The sequence below is a fragment of the Emydura macquarii genome, unplaced genomic scaffold, assembly GCF_026122565.2.
Source record: "Emydura macquarii macquarii isolate MOO-44397 ecotype Brisbane River unplaced genomic scaffold, CSIRO-AGI_Emac_v2 contig_2897, whole genome shotgun sequence".
NCBI lineage: Eukaryota > Metazoa > Chordata > Testudines > Chelidae > Emydura > Emydura macquarii.
In genome coordinates this window covers 12,320,421-12,341,671 of record NW_027133034.1, presented here as the reverse complement: position 1 = coordinate 12,341,671, position 21,251 = coordinate 12,320,421, and the positions used below count along the sequence as shown (strand labels likewise).

Below are 21,251 nucleotides of genomic sequence, written 5' to 3'. Positions count from 1 at the left end.
GAAATTCAATGATATGATAAATACAAACTAATGCACATTGGAAAACATAATCCCAACTATACATACAAAAATTACGGTATCTAAATTAGCTGTCACCACTGAAGAATGAGATCTTGGAGTCACTGTGGACAGTTCTCTGAAGATATCTACTCAATGTGCAGCAGCAGCAGTCAAAAAAGCTATCAGTCTTAGGAAGCATTAGGAAAGGAACAGATACTAAGACAGAAAATATCATAATGCCACATATGAATCCATGGCACGCCATCATCTTGAATAGTGTGTGCAATTTCCAGCTACCCCATCTCAAAAGAAGAGACTAAAAAAGGTACAGAGAATGGCAACAAAAATGATCAGGGGTATGGAACAGCTTCTATATGAGAAGAGATTAAAAAGACTGGAACTGTTCAGCTTGGAAAAGGGACAAAGGAGAGATATCAAAGAGGTCTATAAAATCATGAATGGTGTGGAGAAAGTGAATAGGGAAGCATTATTTATTTCACATAACACAAGAACCAGGCGTTATTCCGTGAAATTAATAGGTAGCAAGTTTAAAGCAAACAGAAGGAAGTACTTCTTCACACAACGCACAGTCAACCTGTGAAGATTGTTGCCAGGGGATGTTGTGAAGGCCAAAAGTATAACTGGGCTCAAAAAAGAAATTACATAAATTCCTGGATGATACGTCCATCAGTGCTATTAGCTAAGATGGTCCAGGATGCAACCCTATGCTCTGAGTGTCCCTAAAACCTCTGACTGCTAAAAGCTGAGACTGGATGACAGAGACAAGATCGCTTGATAAATTGATTTGTTCTGTACACTCCCTTTGAAGCATATGGCACCAGCTACTGTTGCAAGACAGGTTATTGGACTAGATGATTTGTTCCAGTACAGTTCTTATATAAGCTCTTAGAAGAAAACATTTTTAAACAGGCTAGCAGATTCTTATATAGGCCAGCATATTTTTATCACTATATTAAAACCTTATAAAAATCAGTAGAACCTTACCAATTCACATTAGCAAATGGGAGACCCATTATGAATTCTTGAATTCTATGACCAAGTGAAGAAATTAACAAACAATAAAAAAGCCAAAATACTGTATCCGAAGACATATTTTGTGCATGTAATTTAGTTCTGATTTTTTTAATACTACTGTATAATAAAACCACTAAATATGCTGCTGAATATTTTGAAAGAGTAACTAAAGTTTAGTGATAAGACCTCACTTCATAATCTTTCAATCTTTGCTGAGAAGTGGGAAGAGTACTGCTGACTTGTGAATTTTGAGTATTATGGAGCAATGAAGTGTGAAGTGGCATTCTGTTGCATTAAACCAGTGACTCAGAAACAAGAGTTAATATTTGTCTACAAGCGTTCTAAATGTTTTGCCAAAAACAGCCTAGGTTAGAGCTCTATAATACACCACATTGTCACCAGAATCTATCAACCCATTCAACATAGAGGAGAAAAAACCTCCAAACATCTCACAAGGAGTGAACATTTATTCTTTTCCTCAGGATTAGGATTCCAGACAACACCTGGTTCTGAAATATTGTGTTCAACCATTTTCTCCCAATTTATCTGAAAGAAAATTCATATGCTTAAAAATTCCAAATACATGATGATGCACAAAATATTTTGAAACACAACTGAAGACAGAATGTGGAAACCCATGAGGATTCTGGACAATTAATATACCATCATTTAGAGATATACTTCCACGTTAAAAAGTTTCATTCTGTACTTTTTACCATGTTTTCTAATTAGCCTGCTTAAATGTATTTACTTTGTCTTTGGCTCTCAATCCAATGTATATTTTCGAAAAAGAAAGCAACCAGCAGAGTGGCAAATTGACACTATTCTTATAGGGTCAATAAGTTTGGTGTTGCTGCAACATGGATTTACAGGGCATGTAACCATGTTAGGAAACCCTTCTGCCTATTGTCCAAATGGTTAAAGCCTTGCTTAAATAAATGATCATAGGCTTATTTGTCCTCGAACAACTTCATTGTAATGGTAAATGATTTGAAACCCTCTCTTTTTTTTTTTAAATTACATTTCTCACGTTTTTTGTCCTCTCAAACCAATATATTGGCCAGCACAATGGAAAAGTAATGTTGTCTCTGTAGCACTGAAGGCAAGAAGTTATTTACTTACAAATTACTAGATTCAGTCTAGTCCATGACAGTTTTTCACATTCTATCAGAGGAAAATCTGCCAAGTATAGTCTAAATTGGATCACTAAAGATTGACAAGTTTATTTTCAAATAAAATCCTACAGGGTAAAAGTCCAGTGTCAGATATGAAAGCCCTTCATCAACCAATTCAAGTATCAGCCAATATTTTTGCACCCTATAAGGTTAACTTAACTAAATAAACCTTAAGTACTGAAAAGTATCAGCCACGTGCTGGAAAAATGTGAGGGTTAAGGATCAGAAACTGAGGTTAGACACATATCTCAATCTGAGAGATGCTGTATGCACAATTAAATGGGATTGAGAGGCCCCAGTTAAATGTGGAGAAAGGTGTATGTGACAACTCAATCATTTCTCCCTCCCACCTTCCTCTTGTTTCACTCTCTTCCATGACTATACCTACTGTAAAGAGACTTCTCTGTGCTGAAAAACAGGGAAGAAAGTCAGGGAGAATTATTTTAAGTGCTCTACAACCTTTAGACTACATCACTGATTAAAAAAAAATACTTTCTGAGAAAGCAGTTATTTTGACCTCTTCATATTCTACTTCTTCTGCACAGAGTATTCAAAACATACATCAGTTTTCCAAAGACCAAAATCTTGCCTATAAGTTTGAGAAGAAGAGACAGACACATAGAAAATGGAGAGAGAAAATTGTCATCTGTGATTGGAAGAAACAAGTGGATGTGTGTGTTTTGAAAACTCTCAAAGGTCCAGCAAAAATGGCAGCATATGCATATTTCAAGTCCCACAGTCCTCACTCAATCCTTACGTTCACAGGTACTGTCAGGAGTGAAGAAGGTGAGAAGGAGTGAAACGGAGGCATTAAATACAAGATACAAAGATGGTGACTTGACAATCATCGCTTCCAGCCTGACATTCGATCTTCAATCCTCAACCAAATTCATACATCTTTTAGCAATGTGTGATAATCTAAATACCCTTTCACTCCAAAGTGAGAAGGATCTTTTAAAATGTATAGCAGACCTATTGTAAATACAATTATTTTCTATGATCACATCCATATCCACTTTTGAAGGCATACAACTTTCCTATATTTGCTTCCTGCAAGGGGCACACTACTGTACACCAAGCAGGGCTGACCCTACGTTATGGAACCTCAGGCAATTAACAGAAGTGTGGGGGCCCATTCAGCTCCCTCCTCACCTATGACTGAGTCAATCTGGCTGCCTTATGCCTGTGAACTGGTCCCCACCGCCATTGTGAAAGTCCACAGCTGCATGCCTCCTTTCATACCTCAGTAGGGAAATCAGGAAAGTCCAAAATGCAACTTTCCTGGTAGGAAGGAGATAAGCACACTTAGAGTAAATGAATTGCTGCTACAAATTACTGGTGCTGGAGGCAGAACAGACTACAAAGGGGGCATCAGGGATGATATTCTAACTCACGATGTGCTGTGGGGCCCTATTCAGCTGCATGGGTGATTGCACAACGGGAACCTTTTCTAGATAGTCTCTGTTGCAATTCCTCATTTCTCCAGGCTGCTTAGATGACAATGAATTTCCTTCAAAAATGTGGGACTTCACATGTTAAAGTACTTCAGCCTAAACGTACTATGTCTGAGGCTCTTCCTTCTCTTAACTTATTGCCCGTTCACCCACCAAAACTATCACATACAGCAACTCTCTTGCAAGATACAGGCTTCCAGCCAGCATTTCCTCTGCATGTTTCCCCAGTCATAGTCAGAGCAGTGTTAACTAGCTTCTCCCTTCAACAATACATGAAACCACTGCTGCCAGATATGCAGGATGCCTCCCCTTGCACAGTTTCATTTTTTATTTTTATTTCTAAAAACAGAACCATTCAAACTTCTAGGTGCCCTGTCATTTCTTAAAGTCATACAAAATTATGAAATACAGTAAAAAAACTCAATCTGACTGTCCCCTTAAAATCCACCTACAATAAAACAATCAAATACCCCATTCTGCTTCACATCTAACCCCAATCCCCTCAAAACCTGAGAGAACAGATGCAGCTTGCACCATGTTCTGAAAGTCAACAGACTTTGGGCCACTGAATTTCCCAATGGACACATTCACAGTCCCAAAAATCTGTTTACTTGCCTTTTTCCACCCTTAATTTTTTCTCTGCTTTTCTTTCCAATGGCTTTTTTCACATTACATATGAGTTGTTGCCACCTTTCAAGATACTTTTTTAGAAACTTTCTTAGCCATAGTTTTCATTGTCTCTTGGTATGTTTTCTGTATATGCTAACGTATATAAAATCAGCAACTTGAGATTACTCTTGTTCACGTCTTCATTTCTGGTTTCTTCTACTACCCACTTCCAGACAGGCTCTCTCTCTAACAAACCCCATTACTCTGCAAGCAAGGAATTGCTCAAAGAACAATGTAGTCAGTATCACTCTTCCTTAGGAATCATATGCGTTATCTAGTCCCTCTTCAACAGGATACCCATATAGTCATGATCACAAAATAACTAGCTTCAATAATAACTATAGAATACTACTATTATACCATAATATACTTGCCTCACATCTGGTAGTCTGAAAGCAAAATTGTTCTTTTATCTACAGATCAAATATTGAAGATAATACTGTAATTACAAGTGTTAGTGTCTATGTAATTTAAGATGTTGGTCATCACTGTATTTAATATACAAAACTGTAAGGATTATGTTTTAAAATGGCTCCTGAAGTTAACATTGCCTTTAAGTAATGGGGACTAAGAGTACATGGCAAAATAAAGCTGTTAAAATTGTTTTGGTCTGTTGTACTGGTAATACAGAATATTAAGAAGGTTCTTAATGTAATTATAAACCCAATATTCAATTCCACAACTTAACTTCTTCCAAAAGGAAATGAACCCTGGCAATTTCAAATCTTTTACCAGACCTAATTCTGTGATAGACTTTTTGAAATCAATGAGAGTACTTGCTCACTAGTGTGAGAGAACAGTTCCGAGTCTGGACCCGTATAATTAATATTTCATAACATCACACAGTTCAAGAAACTAACAGAACTCTAACAACGTGCTGGGGACTAAATTACTTTCAAAGTCTTTCTTAATGATTTAATGAACAATTAAAAACAACACACCACAAGGACCAGATCCTGGGCCTCATTTCAGTCCCTTTGTGGGGCAAAGCAGTCAGAAAGCTGCTCTTACTGAGCTAATAAGGATTTCTTAGATGTCTAAGAGCTTGTAGAACAAACTTTGTATCACCACCACCTGCCCCACACTGGGTAGAAGGCATTTCAGGAAAATGGTTGAGGGAGTGGATGTTGCTGAAATGCTTTGTTGCTCAAGTGATCCCCCAGCTAGTGTAACAGTCCTTTGGGAGCAATTATCAGATGGCATGCATTACAGCATCAGTGAGGCTACTCTAACTTGTGCTAGAGCTTAAGCCAGTCTCTCGTTGTTGCAGGGACCAGTGGGGCACAAAAGTGATAAAGAGTCACCTTTGACCCCTTTTAACTGCGTGGGGAGATAGTGAGTGAAGAAGAATTTTGTTGTTAACTGAAGTCCTCTGAAACTTCCAAATTTAACTCTTTAACGAAGTTTTGTTTGGGAACAGCTCTGGTAAACACCAATGAGAGCAAGTGATTCTCTGTAAAAAGGGCTGGTTTTGATTCAATTTCCCACATTATTAGCCCCAGCTCCATTTTATATGGCCACAGTCAGGATATCAAGAGATTCTGCCAACATCCAAGGCAGCCATCGTGATATCAGTCTGTATTCAGACATACTCTTCATTTTCACCAGACCAGTTTATAAAGGGGCCAGCATTCAACTACTTTTTATTTCCATCTGTTAAAAAAATCACTACTTGTCAAATAGACTTACCTGTAATTCTCCAACAAGAATGTTCCCATCCAATACAGAAGTGAAACATTCTCTAGTCAGGACAGGAAACAACCCAAACTAGTCCAGATGAGGCAGAAATCCTCAGACTAATACACAGCTTCTCTATTTCCTCCCCTTCCATGCAACAATCAACACGCTGCCTTCCTGACATGTTCAACTTCAGGTTGGCTACAGACTGAGACACCATTCTTGAAATTGTGATCTCAAGCTTGGAACTGGAAAGTTCTGATAATGGGATACCAAGTCAACCAAGGACAGATATGCTCCTCTGCACAATCGTCTACTTCTCACTATCTCTTTTCCAGTCAGATGGAGAGAAGACATTTCCAGGGCCAGCAGCAATTTCTTTTCCCTTTTTAGCTAGTTAACAAGATGAATTCATTCAAGTGACATATCACTTTAGTGCATTTTAAAACCTAACCACAAAATCATCATCATTATTGTTGAAAAAGGAGAGAACCACTAGCCCAATGGTTCTCAAATGTTATATATTGGTGATCCCTTTCACTTTGGAAGCCTGTGAGTGCGATCCCCCACCCCAGGCAGCTGAGGCCCCAGCCTTGCTGCCCGGGAGCTGACAGCTCGTGACTCCCACGTAACCATTTCATGATCCCCAGTTTAAGAACCCCTCTACTAACCTGTCTAAGAACTCAAGACCAGTTGGCAATTGCTTATTCTATTAGACGCCAGAAGACCTCAAAACAACTTCTCCATCCCCCCATTATTGGGGATAGCTCACAACATCTGACCAACATACAGTACAAAATTCAGCTATAAGCTTTACAAATGTTGTGTATAGTACCTTAAAAACTACATTGAAAGGGTTAATTTCATAATATGCTGAAACAGTAACCTTAATGAAACCACATTACCGGCCAATCATTTGGTAACAATTATTTTAAAGCAGAGTTGCCATTCCTATCCTGAAAGAGCAGGATAATGGAATGTTATCTCCCCAAAGTCTAGTCATTGTAAACAACCTATCTTTCCTGGCTAAAAGCAAAAGCTGTACAAACACAGTGCAATCAAATCTACTATAGCTGATGGAAAATCTTTGTTTAAGCAATCTAAAAAATGCCAATACAATACAAATACGATAAAGAGGAGTTCTTAATAACACAACTTTTGTATTTACAGTATTCTGATCAGCACTTGGGTATACAAAGGGCACATTTTTTTTTCTAGACTGACAGCATGCTTAGTTCTCTCATTTACACCACACTGCAATAACATAAAGAGGGGTTTACCATTAATCCTGGTTTTACTACAAAGCATCCCGTTATTTCTCTGTCAAACACTGGCAAGAGTGCCAAGTGTCTGTCATCCAATTCAGGGGATTAAGTCTTCTTTTATAGTGTGATACTTGTACCAATTTATAAAAATACAGATATAGTTTCTTAAAGCTGGTCACAGTCTATATTTTGGCCTGGATTCATGCCGCAGAGGTTGAATATGACAGCTGGCAGGAAGCTGAGGGGAGAATACATCCTCCCCCTTTTCAGTCACCACATTTCAGTTGCCATAGTAATTAATCCTCAATTGAATGGCTGTCTTTGTACATTTCTTTTCAGTAAAACTTTAAGTAAACTTAAGTTGAAAACATGCAGTTGACTGAAAAAAAAAAAAACCAATCAGGCTCCACATAAGCAACAGGTACAGTACAAGTTTTCTGACTAAAGCATTTCCATTTATTAAGACAGCAAATTAGCTCTAATGTAGGATATTACCAGTTTTTCAAAATACTTAAATACATTCTGTCCCTGTTTTTATAATTGTTTTAAGTAAATTTTCCTCCTTCTTCAAAGTCTTCTCCCCCCTTTAAAAAAAGTCCCCTAAACCCCCCTCCCTCAAAAATCAGCTTTAAAGGAGCTAAAGAAAGGCCATCCCAGACCTCTGTACTTTTGAATTTTCATGTAGTCTTTCACATAGGTTGTTTTTGCCAATTAACACAGAAATTAATTAGGGAATTAATTATGGAATCCAGACATTCAACTGGAAACAGTAGAAGAGAATGTTTCATCTTGGTCCTGGGAGGCTTTTCTTTTTCTTTCTTTCTTTCTCTCTTTTTTTTAAATTTAAACATTAAAAAAAAAAAAAAAATGGTTCACTAATTAGAGTGCAAGTTACTCGAAAAGCAAAAGAATATTAAGGGAAATAAATCACGAATAACCACCACTGAAAATCAGCCAGGTTGCTACAATCTTTAGTCAATCTGGGTATAAGAGAAAAGGAAATGCAAACTCTACAAGTATTTAATGGGCACGTCAGCTCTGAAGAAATACGGGAACCCCTATATTTTCTCCATAGTATTTACCTCATCCCAGGAGGAACGTCTAACAGCTTGGTTTTGTTATGTGCATAGCTGTCATGACTTTTGGTCCTTTTCTTTAGTAAGGCTGAAACCAGTGAGAATTAATGACTGTGGCCTGGTCTACACTACAAACGTAGGTCGATGAAAGCCACCTTATGTCAACCTTATTATGTATGCATCTACACTACCAGCTCCCTTCCACCGACTTAACTCACCGGTTACAGCAAGTTACTCCACCTCCGCGAGAGGCATAGCACTTAATTTGATGCTGATAGGTCAAGAGAGAGGCAGTGTAGACGCAGTGTTGTGTAAGTTGACTGAACTGGCCTCCAGGAGGTGTCCCACAATGCTCCAATGCAGACTGTTTTCAATTCTGCTGCACAGCAGCCAGGTACACAGGAAACAGTCCCTTCCCTGTTAAAGCCCTGGGAATTTTTGAATTCCCATTTCCTGTTTGACCAGCATGGAGAGCTCGCCAGCTCATGATCATGGAGACTCAACACTGCAAATGCACTCCCGCCTGGAGTACACAGGAGGTGGTGGATCTTATTGGTCTGTGGGGAGAAGACTCTGTGCAGTCACAGCTTTGATTCAGCCCTAGAAATGTAGACATCTATGAAGAGCATACGGGAGAAGGGCTACAGCATGCGGGAGAAGGGCTATACCAGAGACATGCAGCAGTGCCACATAAAAATCAAATAACTTCAGCAGGTGTGCCAGAATACCAGGGAGGCAAACAGTCATTCTGGTTCTGCACCACAGACATCCCACTTCTACACTGAGTTGCATGGGATTCTCAGTGGCAACCCACCACTTCCCCCAAATGCAGCGTGGATATGTCCCAGGAGTCTGAGTCCTGGGCCACCTCAGACAACAACAAGGATGACGTTTTGGATGAGGAAAATGGGAGAGGGTTGAGTGGGGGATCCATTTTCCCCAAAACTCAGGAGATATTTTTAACCCCAGAGCAACTCAGCTGGTCACAGGACAGCATCGTGGCAGAACGTGATGCTGGAGAAGGCACCTCTGGTGAGTATGTAATTCCAATCAAACAGTAGAGATTACATTCCCTTACGTTCAATATGAAAAAAAAGCTAGGTGCAGTGGGCATCTGCCCCCCCGAAAAGACTGTTTATGTGCACAGGGATGGTCCAGGAATCCTCCATGGAAATCTCCAAGAAACTGTCATGGAAGTACTCTGCAATCCTTTGCAGAAGGTTTCTGGGGAGGCCTCCCTTATTTTTTCCACCATGGTAGGATACTTTCCCATGCCACTGCAGTATTAATTCTGCTGGCATCATTGTGGTACACAGCATAGCGGAATAAGGACCAGGTCTGTACCCAGAGAGTTGCAGCATCTGCTTCCTTGCTGCCTCTGTTACCCTCAGAAGACTGGTATCACATAGGGTCACCTAAGGGAGACGGTGGAAGTTTTCATTACCAGTGCCATAAACAGTACCACAAACAACAGAGCATGTGATCCCCAATCGGAGATGGTTGTAGTTCAGCTGATCATGCTGGAGATCAAAAGATACTGCCGATGGTATAGTATGAACTAGTGATACATCTCAACCCAGGTGTCAGAGCATCCCTCATTTTAGTGTTGCTGCGCTTCAGGGCTGGGGAAAGTTCTGCATACAATTCTTGGAAAGGGGCCTTCTGCATTTGAAAGTTCTGTAGCCAATACTCATCATCCCATAACTGCATAATGATGCAATCCCACCAGTCAATGCTGGTTTCCCGGGACCAGAAACGGTGTTCCACCGTGTTCATCTGCTGCGTGACTGCCAGCAGCAACCAGGAATTGTTCCATTCTATGGCTTGCAGCAGGGCTGCTTGAAGAACATCACAAGTAGATTATCTCAGGCTGTTGAGTACCCTCTGTTATACAGAGGGACACATTTTAATTGCCAATTATTCTTAAATTAATACCTTTACCTCCATATGTGCTGTATTTTAGGTACTATTTATAGCAGATATAGAGCAGTTTAAGTAAAGTATAAAAGGTGGCCACATTATTTAAAACAAAACTGCAGTTTTAAGGGAGGCCACTGTACCTCCTTGATTAGGTTTCATTCTCCAAGCGTGAGCTGCTGTATGCTTAAAAATTTATGAGGGTTCCCTGTATATATTAAACTCCTAAGTAACAGAAAAATAATCTATCTATTGGAGACATCACACAATCTCCCAGTATAGCAGTAGATTTCTGGTCCAATCTTGTTTGTTTCTGCAGGCTACTTTTACTGCAGCTGAGATTATAGGAAGATATTTTTCAGATGACTTCATGTGCTAGTGTAGCCTCACTGCTCTGAGCTTCAACACTAATGTCCTTTTCTTATATCTTGACCAAGTCCCCATACCTACTGAGATGATGTGCGCTTCCCCAATTCTGTCACAGTTGCATCAGAGTGTGAGGGATGGTAAAAGCTGCTTGACAGGATGTTTGGTCACATCTAGAGTGTATCCAACTATGATCAAAGAAACAGTTACTGTTGTTCTCTTGCAGTTATCCAGAAATCAACAATTTTCTACCACATCAAGGAGTCTTGAGGGCGTCCAGTTCATTTCCCAAGGTAGGAGGACTGATTACCACCATCTTGCCTCCAGTTTCTTCTGCCTATTTTGGCTCATGCTTAGACTCTGGAGTACCTGATCTTGTCTAGGCTTTCAATTTTGGAATGATCAATAAGAGAACCACTGTGTGCTAGAGTCCAAAGTCCTTCCTTCTCTCTATCTGATGAAAAGGACCTCATTGAACTCTACACCACTGCTCTGTCCAAAAGACCTTCAAAATAGTTTGCCTTCTATGGTTTTAGTTTCCAACAGACAGGTTTTAGTTTGGCTCTTGAGATTTATATCAAGAAACACAGAAGTATATTCACTGCAAATCTAGACAGAGTTTATTCTCTATTTCTTGTTTAGAACAGTTAGTGTATATTTAATTTTATTACTTTTAGAATTGGGATAGAGGACTCAAAGCTTCAAGTTGTTTCGTTTTGTTTTTAAAAGGCCAGAGGTAAAATGTAACACTCTGCAGATGTTTTCATGCTATGTTGTACATGAGGTGAGGCATCAGCTGAGAGGTCTGAGATCACAGGAGATACCAAAACAGAAATTCACACACAAAAAAATCCCTATATTAAAAAAAAAAAATCAGATTAAGGAGTGTGAACATAGAAACAAAGAACAGTAACTCATAAAAAAACTTCTAGTAAACAGACATCAAAGCAGTGCTTCTGAAGGGTAGAGCCAATTCTTTTATGAGGACATTCAGTTGTTCTGTCAAAATCGTCTAACCTTATTTTGAGAACTATGAAAATAAAATTAGCATACTGGAAATTCTACTAGGATTATATTTGAAACTTGACAAGTTTATTTTCATTAAGAATTTTATTTGGCTGATAGTACTTCAACCCTTTTTTAAGAACACTAGAGTAATCTGCACGTTGCTTTTCTTGACTATTCCTCACTTGAACCCTCACATAATTTTTTTTGTAATATTACATTTAGGTGCTATGTCAATGATTGTAATGTCCTAAACTGACTGAATAAGTGAAAAACAAATAGCAAAAAGATGAACACCAGATCAACAATATTTTGTTTTTCATACAATGTCCCTTGTAATAAAAATAAAGAAACAAGGAAAGGAAAACACAGAAAAAGTAGCAACAGAGTTGTTTCTAAGTGGATCATTTTTCAAAGTTTTCTATGAGGCATCAGCTGCTCTTTAAGAAGAGCACGTGAAACTCAGAGCTCTACATTTTGGAAGAGACAGCCATCAAAGGATTACTGCTAAGTTAATGCCTTTATGTAAGAGTAAAAACAGGAAATGAAGTCAACTCTTCCAGCTCTAACTTCTGTGATCAAATAGCAATAAACTCAAGTTATAAGCATAGAATTGTTATTACTCTGCAAAAATTGTCCTGTAATGGAAAATCCCTATTCAATGCAAACTTTAAGTTAATCTCTTCAAGTTAATTGATGTTACTGTTGCTTCTGGTTCAAGAAACCAGATATCCTTAAAACATATCAATTGACAAGCTAATCAGAGAGAAATTAATTTGTAACACCTGTGGCCTTGAAAATTCTGAACTCATGTGTAACGAAAAACAAATTACATGAACAACAGAAAAGTCGGAAATTCCCACAGCCTAATATCAGAGATACAGCTGGAATTAGCATCATTAAGCCCCAGTACTCTCCTTAATTTTTTCTTTAATTTGTACTGCATTCTAGTGCCTGGGATCTTTCTGTACTGTTCTTTAGTATTTTTACCTGATGGTCTATTTAGGAGAGAGATTCAGATGCAAATGCTTTTACTACTGAAAAGGTCTCACTTATTGCTGGTTGGCTTAGTTTGATCTTCCCAGCATAATATTGCTTCAGCACCCCTTGTTAATAGAACAATTAATTGCAATACATCAGCAATGCTGGAAGCACACCTGTTAATGAAGAAATGCATGAGAATAAACTTATGTGTAGATCCAGAGTAGAGTTTTTACCTTGTGTTAAATGATGACTAATTTATTCATGGTAGTTAAACACATTTATGAAGAGTAAACTGAACATATCCCAAACATTTGCTGTAGTTTGCAAACCTTTCGTGGTTTATCTTGGGGATCAGCTTAGGGCGAACTACAAAAGTTTGTAGTATAAAATGAAGTGACTGGGGAATGATCAGATTAATCTTTACAAATAATTAAGTTGATGGTGCCTATCTAAATCCAAATTAAACACGAAACCCCAAACCAAAAACCTTAATGTAAACATTTCCAAACTTAACGTCTGAACTTTGGATCCAAATCAGAATGCCCCTAACATTAAGGAATGAGGATTCAAAACAGAAAGCAATGGTGTGAAGCAAAACTTGAAGCTCTATCTGAGTTTACACTCAGACTTATCTCTATTCCAAATGTTTCCAAAAGAAACAATGGCTATAAAGCATAAAAAAAACCACATACTTATCACTACAAATTAAGCAGATGTTAGAAATGCCCTCAACAAACTTGGGTTCAATTTACAACTTCTGACTTCCATTAATGAAGACTACAATGACCCATAAAGTTGAATTAATCATACTAGACATTTTAACATAAAAAGTTATTTCTGCAAACTCATGTTTGACTTTGTAAATGATTCTAACTAAAATACTTTTCAGCTCTATTGAAGGAGTCCTATGGAGTATCATGATGGTTCAACCTTCTGGAAACATGCTACTTTATTAATTAGACCAAAGACAAATTGAAGATTCCAGGCTTCAAATTAGGTCCTATTAGCAGAGAAAATGTGACACAGGATTAGATTCAAAGTATCCAATCTCTGTTCTAAAATAAATAAGCATAATACTTTTGGAACAATCTTACAGAATCCAGCAGAGGGTGCTCTTCTACTCAGTTCCCAACTCCTTCAAGGCTGACCCACTACAAAAATACCCACAGTATTTTATTTTATTAGGCCTCCACTTGAAACTCCTCCTCCTCCTGGAATCAGTGGCTTTGATCGTTCATGGTGGCCATTAATATAAAACCAAGTTTGAAGAAAGAAAATGAGGATAAAAATAGAACAAAACAACATTTCCCAAATCCTCCTCTTTACCTTGGCACTATAGACTGTGATATTAGCAGGGAGCTGGGAAAACTGCTTCAATTCAAATACATCTCGCACTGCCCAGTCACTCATCTGATTCTCAGCCTTGCTTGATCCAACCACATTCTGGTTTGAATGAATATAAGCCACTTCTTGAACACCATCTAATACATGGTAAGAAAGGTATAATCAAACACACTTGGCCATTCCAAAATACTGCATGGATATATCAACTCTATTACATATATCGCAATTTTAAAAGAAAAGTCAAAATAAGGTTAACATGGACATTCTAGGTTTTGTTAGGCTGTCACTTAGGCCCAGACTTTTAAAAGGTATTTAGGCATTGCTGCACTCAGCATTGCATTGACTAACTGATTTAGGAGCTTAAGTCTCATTTTCAAAAGGGATTTAGGAACCTAAATACCTTCAAAAATCTAGGGCTTTGTCCTTAAATCTTTCAGTTGTGCTAATATCCATTTTAACGATTTGTGTAACGCTGCAACTATTTTAGTAAATTACCTTTTTCATTTTGAGAAAAGGCAAACCTTGCTCCAAGGCACCCATAGTTTTTGACTGCAATCATAATGCTCAAAGTTAAGGATTAAATGTCCCAACTCTTATATATTACGCATACTACCAATACTATGGTACATATTTAAAATAATATTCAGTGACAAAATGACCAGTTACTGATAACAGGAAAGAGTTAACATTATGGTGAAAACTGATTTATTCTTTCCCAAGTCAGAAAATTGAATGGTAACATACATTAATGTACCTTTTTGCAGTGCTTGAAAATGTGTAGCAAAATAGAAACATGCAGTAGATTCTGCTTATTAGTAACCCCTTGATTGCCAGCAAAAAGTTGCCATTATCTGGCAGTTGCCAATAAGCAGAAGGGCAAGTTTGTGGGGCTGCAGCCAGAGAAAGAAGTGCTGGGATTGCCCTCTCTGGCTGCACTCCACAAACCTGCCTATGAGCAGGCAGCAATGGGGAGGATAGCTGAAGTTGCATGCTGGGGCTTTCCGAGGGGAGGGGAAGCTGTGGGCAGGGCAGCATCAGGAGAATGGGGGTGCTAGGAGCTTACAGAGCTGCATAGTATCTCTCTCTCCTAGTGGTCCTGGAGGGGCTGGGAGGGGAGGCTGTGGATAGGAGAGCAGCGGTGAGAGGTACCGTGCTGCTCCATGGGACCCCAGAAGCCTCACTCCCTATGGAAAGCCAGGCTGCAGCCCCAATCCACACTGCTGCCCTACCCACAGCGTACTCTCCCAGACAATGCCAGGATTTCAGCAGGGGCCCCCTGTTGGGCAGGGATGCAGGTGCAGGCAAGTATGCAGAGATACAGAATCAGGGAAGGCTTTCCCTGCATTTTCTTCCCAGGTTGCAGCACTGCAAACCTGCCTGCATATGGCTAGGGCCTGTCTTCCAAAAAAATCTCAATAAAGCAGCATACTGTTGCCAATCCCATTAACAATCTGAATCTGAATGCCATTAACATTGAAGTCAATGGCACAGGATCGGTTCCCAGCAAAATGTTATTATTAACCAGAAGTTGTTAATATCCAGGTTGCATCCACTGTATTGCAGAATGGTCCACCAAATCAGAAGAGACAAGGATAAAAATAATCAGTGAAACCAACAAGGCCTATAAAAAAGGAAGGACAATATTAAAGAACCCTTAATAAATCAGATATAAAAAAGAACAGAGTGACACCTTTGAAACTCCTATATACCTGCAATAAACTTATCCACGTTAAATTTGTACCACTAAATTGTATTAAACAAAAACTTGTAATAATTTTATAGTCACCTAAAAATTTGTCCATTGATCCCACATTTTCTTCTTGATTGACAGATGCTCTCTTACTTATAGAGGTCTTGTGCACATGAGAGTGACTGGATGTCGACACTGCAACTGAAGCAGCTCTAACACAGCAGGAGGATTTAGGGTCAAACTGAATTCTGCGTCTCTGATTTTTGTGCCTATGGCTTTGCTTGCTCAGGTGAATTTTCTTGACTGGTGAATTATCTTCAGAGGATGAAAATTCATCTATGTTCTGTGAATCAGTTTCTTTTTCTCCATTGTTTGACTTGTTTGCTTGCAGCACAGTTTTGGAAGAATTACAGAACTCCTTATTTCGAGCACATTTTTGTTTCAACTTAGCAGCAGTGAAGGCTTTCTGGTTTCTTGATTTGGACCATAGGGGTATTTCAAGATCATCAGACTCATCACTTATGTCACTAGTGCCTTGCATATATGCTATGGTCTTTTGGGCATTTTTCAAAGTCTTTATTTTGGTGAAGACTGACATGGTATTACTGACCAGAGAGTGTTTACATGCCAAAGAGTCTCCCTTAGGTGTACGTTTAGTGGTCTTTTCTGTATCTGACCCTTCAGATTTTTCTGATACAGGTTGGTTTCTTTTAATGTTTTGAGTAGGAATAGTTTCTTGGTGAGCTGGAATTTGGGAAGGAAAGATGACATCACTCTCTTCTGAACTGCCTTCAGTCTCCATGACTACACCAATTTCCTTTAAAATGCATTGATCTTTTTGTTTATTTTCAACTTTTTTTTCTTCTTCAGAGTCAGATGAAACAGGCCAATTTGGGGCTACAATCACACAACGCATATCTTGCTTTTCAGTACTATTTGGTGACTCAGTGATTGTCCGATCTCTCAAAACATTATTATGGCTTCTACTTTTCTGAAGACCAATGCACTTGACATCTACATTTGATCTTTGACCCACAGACTGAGCATCAGAGCTTTCATGATCAGACGAACCATTAATATCAATGACCTCAGTAGCTTTAGTTTCTCTCTCTAATAGTTTAAGAAAACCACACTGCTTTAAGGTAAACTGTCTTTTTGAAACCATCCTATCATTTGTATTGCAAAGTCTGCTGCCATCAGCTTTTGTTCTTGAGCTTCCCACAAGTTCATCATCACTAAAGTCACTGTAAAAATCAAATTCCTCTTTTTCCAATTGTTTCCTAGATTTGAGAGGAGCTTTATCTTCCTCACAATCTGGCTCTGCATGCTAAAAAAAATATTGAAAATTATTGTCACAGAAGTTAACGATACAACAAAAAAGCTATTGAAACATACACATTTGAAACAACATTTAATTTGACTCTCTAATACAGAAAATGGATTTTTACTAAAATTATAAAACCCAATCTATACAAAAATGAATATATATTCAATACACAGACATTAAGCAACTATGAAGCTTTGGTATGCAATAAAATATTTAACCAAATAGAATGTGTATTATGACACAAAAAACCCATTAGTAAACTGTGTTAAATGTCTGGGACAACAAAAAATGGTTACCTACCTTTTGTAACTGTTGTTCTTCGAGATGTGTTGCTTATGTCCATTCCAAGTAGGTGCATGCACGCCACATGCACAGTTGTCGGAAGGTTTTTCCCTGGCAATACCTGTCGGGTCAATGCAGGAGACCCTAGAGCAGTGCATCCATGGCGCTATACATAGGGCCCTGCTGACCGGCTGCCTCTTCATTTCCTTCTTGTCAGAAGGCTGCGACAGAGAGCAAGGCAGGTGGGTCTTGGAATAGACATGAGTAACACATCTTGAAGAACAAGCATTACAAAAGCTAGGCAACCGTTTTTTCTTCAAGTGCTTGCTCATGTTGATTCCAAGCAGGTGATTCCCAAGCTGACCATAGGAGGAGTGGTTGGAGCTCACAGAATCACTGACTGAAGCACTGCTCTGCCAAATGCTGCGTCGTCCCTGGCCTGCTGAGTAATAGCATAATGCAAGATGAACCTATACATCAATGACCAAGTTGCAGCCCTGCAGATTTCCTGTGTAGGGACCTGCTCCAAGAAAGCTGCCGAGGAAGCCTGCGCCCTCATGGAGTGCGCTGTTAGTGCCGGGGCTGGCACCTCAGCCAGGACGTATCAGGTCCTGATACAGGAGGTGATCCACAGTGAGATCCTCTGGGATGATACCAGGAGACCCTTCAACCTATCCGCTATAGCGATGAAGAGTTGGTTTGATTTACGAAAAGGTCTAGTCTAGCGCCCCTCCTGCCATCTAGGGAATGGAGGCTTAGTTTCATGTTATTGGCATACGGCTTCAGGAAGAACACTGGGAAGATGATGTCCTCATGTGAAACAGAGATACCACCTTAGGAAGGAAAGCTGGGTGAGGTCGCAACTGAACCTTGTCTTTGTAAAACACTGTGTACTGAAGGTAGGATGTCAAAGCCTTGAGCTCAGACACCCTTCTGCCTGAGGTACTAGCGACCAGGAATGTCACTTTCCATGAGAGGTAGAGGAGCAAACATGTTGCTAAGGACTCAAATGGAGGTCCCATTAATCTGGAGTACTAGGTTCAGATCCCATGCTGGTATCAGATGGTGAACCTGGAGGATAGAGTCTGTCCAGGCCCCTAAGAAAAGGGTAACCATTGGATCAGCAAAGACTGTTTCTGCGCTCCCGGGTGGAATGCAGATATTGCCGCCAGGTGTATCTTTATGGATGATACTGCCAGCCCTATTTGTTTCAAGTGCAGTAGATAGTCGAAGATAAAGAGCAGTGACCCTTGCATTGGAGGAGTGTCCTTTTACGTCGCACAAATGGAAAACCTCTTACACTTGGTCAAGTTTGTAGCCCAGGTGGACAGCTTCCTGCTGCCAAGGAAGACTTTCCTGACCAGCCCCAGGCATGCAGACTCCATGGGGTTCAACCATGAAGCTTCCACACCGTGAGGTGGAGAAACTCGAAGTTGGGATGTTGCAGGTGGCCGTGGTTCTGCATGGTTAGGTCTGGCACCAATGGCAGGGCAATTGGGGCTACGACAGACAGCTCCAGCAGTATCGGACACCAATGCTGCCGAGGCCAGGCTAAAGATATCAGTATAATGGACACCCTTTCCCTTCTTATCTTGAGTAGGGCCCTATGAACAAGCGGAAAAGGCGGGAATGCATAAAGTAGGTGGTGCCTCCATGGAAGGAGGAATGTATCCACGATTGAGCCTGGGCTGTGGCTGAGGAAAGAACAAAAACTGTTGACACTTCCTGTTGAATCAAGTCGTGAACAGATCTATTTGGGGAACTCCCCACTGCTGGAAGATGCTATTCAGGATATCCAGATGAATGGACCACTTGTGGTTGTGGAAGGATCTGCTGAAATGATCAGCCAGCTCATTCTGGAATCCTAGAAGGTAAGATGCCTCTAAGTATATGGAGTGAGTCATGCAGAAGTCCCACAGTTTGAGGGCTTCTTGGCAAAGGGGAAAGGAGCGTGCTCCAGCCTGTATGTTTATATCAAACATTGCTGTCATATTGTCCATCATGACTGACACGCATCTGCCTTCTAAGTGATGCTGGAATATTTGACATGCTAGGCAAACCGCTCTCAGCTCCCTGATGTTGATGTGGAGCAACAACTCAGCTGGAGACCAAAGGTCTTGAGATCTGAGGGTCCCTAGATGTGCTCCCCATCCTAACATGGATGCATCCGTGATTAAAGACGATGGCTGAAATCTGGGAAAGGGGACTCCCACGCATCCCAACTGAGCATTCAGCCACCACTGGAGGGATTCGATGACCCAAGGAGGAAAGTGAAACAATCTTGTCCAGCTTTTCTCTGTTCTGTCGATAAGCCATTGCCAGGCAAACCTGGAGAGCCCTGAGCCACAGCCTCACGTGCTGAACTATGTATGTGCAGGAGGACATGTGACCTAGGAGTTTCAAGCAAGTTACTTGTGAGAGGGGGTCCCTGAAGAGGGACAGAGAAGAGGGATGGAAGAGTGGGAAGGAAGAAAATTGGAGAGAATATTCCAATCCTATCGTGTGCAGCATCCAAGCGTCCGAGGTGATCTGAGTGCATGCCCTGTAGAAATGGAGATAGACGATTCAGGAAATAGGAGAGGGATCCTAGATTTGGTCTGGTGTGTTACCCCCAGGTGCATCCTCAAAATGATTGTTTTGAGCTAGAAGACTGCCTCACCGAGCCCCCACTCTGGTTACTCCTGCCCCTCTTTCTTTGTTGCACAGGATAAAAACGTGGGGAAGTCTGGGGGTTGAAGTGGTTTCTCTGGTGCTTGGCGTGTGTAGACCCTGTGTAGGATTTCAGTGTCGCTCTGGAATCCTTCAGGCTATGAAGTTTGGAGTCTGTTTGCTCTGAAAACAAAGCTTGAGCCCTCAAAAAGCAGGTCTTGGATGGTTTGTTGGACCTCTGGGGGGGAAGAGGGGGGGAGACACACGACGGGGGGACGACTCAACACCTGAAGCCATAAGCTCCTTCTTATGGCAATTGCCGATGACATTGTCCTTGTGGCTGAATCTGCCATGTCTAGATCAGCCTGCAGCAAAGTCTTTTCCACGGCCTTTCCCTCCTTGATGACTGCTGCAAACTCCTGTCTGGAGTCAGCTGGAAGCAACTCCTTGAATTTTGTCATAGTCTCCCAGGAGGTGAAGTTCTAGCAGCTCAGAATCGCCTGCTGGTTAGTGATATGAAGCTGGAGACCCCCAATGGAGTACACCTTCCTAATGAAGAGATTCAGCTTCATTGAGTCCTAGGACTTGGGCGTTGGTGTTTGTTGTCCTTGTATCTCTGTGTCACTTGCTGCCACTACCACCAGCAATCCTGGGTGTCGGTGAGCAAAGAGATACTTGTGCTCTGTGAAGGGAGCAAAGTACTTTCTAACCCCTTAGCTGTAGGGGGGATAGAAACTGGTGTTTGCTACATGTCTTGGTGGTGGCTTGTATTGTTTTTATGATGGCTAGTGCTACCCTGGAGGGGCCATCTGGTGCCAAGATATCCACCATGAGGTCCTCTGACTCCCACACTTCCTTTGCTTGGAGTCCCAGGTTCTTGGCAATCCTCCTTGGCAGCTCCTTGTGCACCCTATTATCCACTGATGGTGGCATGGTCAAAGTCCCTGCCCACACCTCGTCCAGGGAAGACGATGATGCCCTGGGTGGAACTGGGTCTTCCTGTATGACTGGATCATGGGATTCCCTTTGCGCTGGGTTGTCAAACTCGGTGCCTGGATCCATACTGGTACTGGTCTCCACACCGCACTCTATACTCACCTTAGCGCCAGAGTTGTTGTCCCCTTTGGTGCCGTGAGGGGATAGTCAGACCTCAAGTGTTTGGGCAGCCCGTTTGTGAGGTGACCAAATGGGACCACCCTGAAGAGGACCCTTGGGCCTGGTGGCATGCTCACGGAGTCTAAAAGGGCCATTGTGCAGGCTTCTGCCACTGCACTGGCCAAAGTCTCATGAAAGGGGACTGCCCCTTCTCCTGCCTGTAGCAGTGCCCTTGCGACCG

At 40.8% G+C, this 21,251-nt stretch overlaps 1 protein-coding gene across 2 annotated transcripts in view; it reads right to left on the bottom strand.

The window, feature by feature from the left end:
- The window catches only part of ERCC6L2 (ERCC excision repair 6 like 2), a 103,085-nt gene that overhangs the window by 24,890 nt on the left and 56,944 nt on the right, over window positions 1-21,251 (bottom strand). For both annotated transcript variants that reach the window (XM_067568599.1, XM_067568600.1), the window contains 2 exons: window positions 15,754-16,984; window positions 13,950-14,104 (listed from right to left, as the gene is read on the bottom strand). In XM_067568599.1, coding sequence (XP_067424700.1) covers window positions 13,950-14,104; window positions 15,754-16,984 — 1,386 coding nt within the window. The remainder of the gene's footprint in view (window positions 1-13,949; window positions 14,105-15,753; window positions 16,985-21,251) is intronic.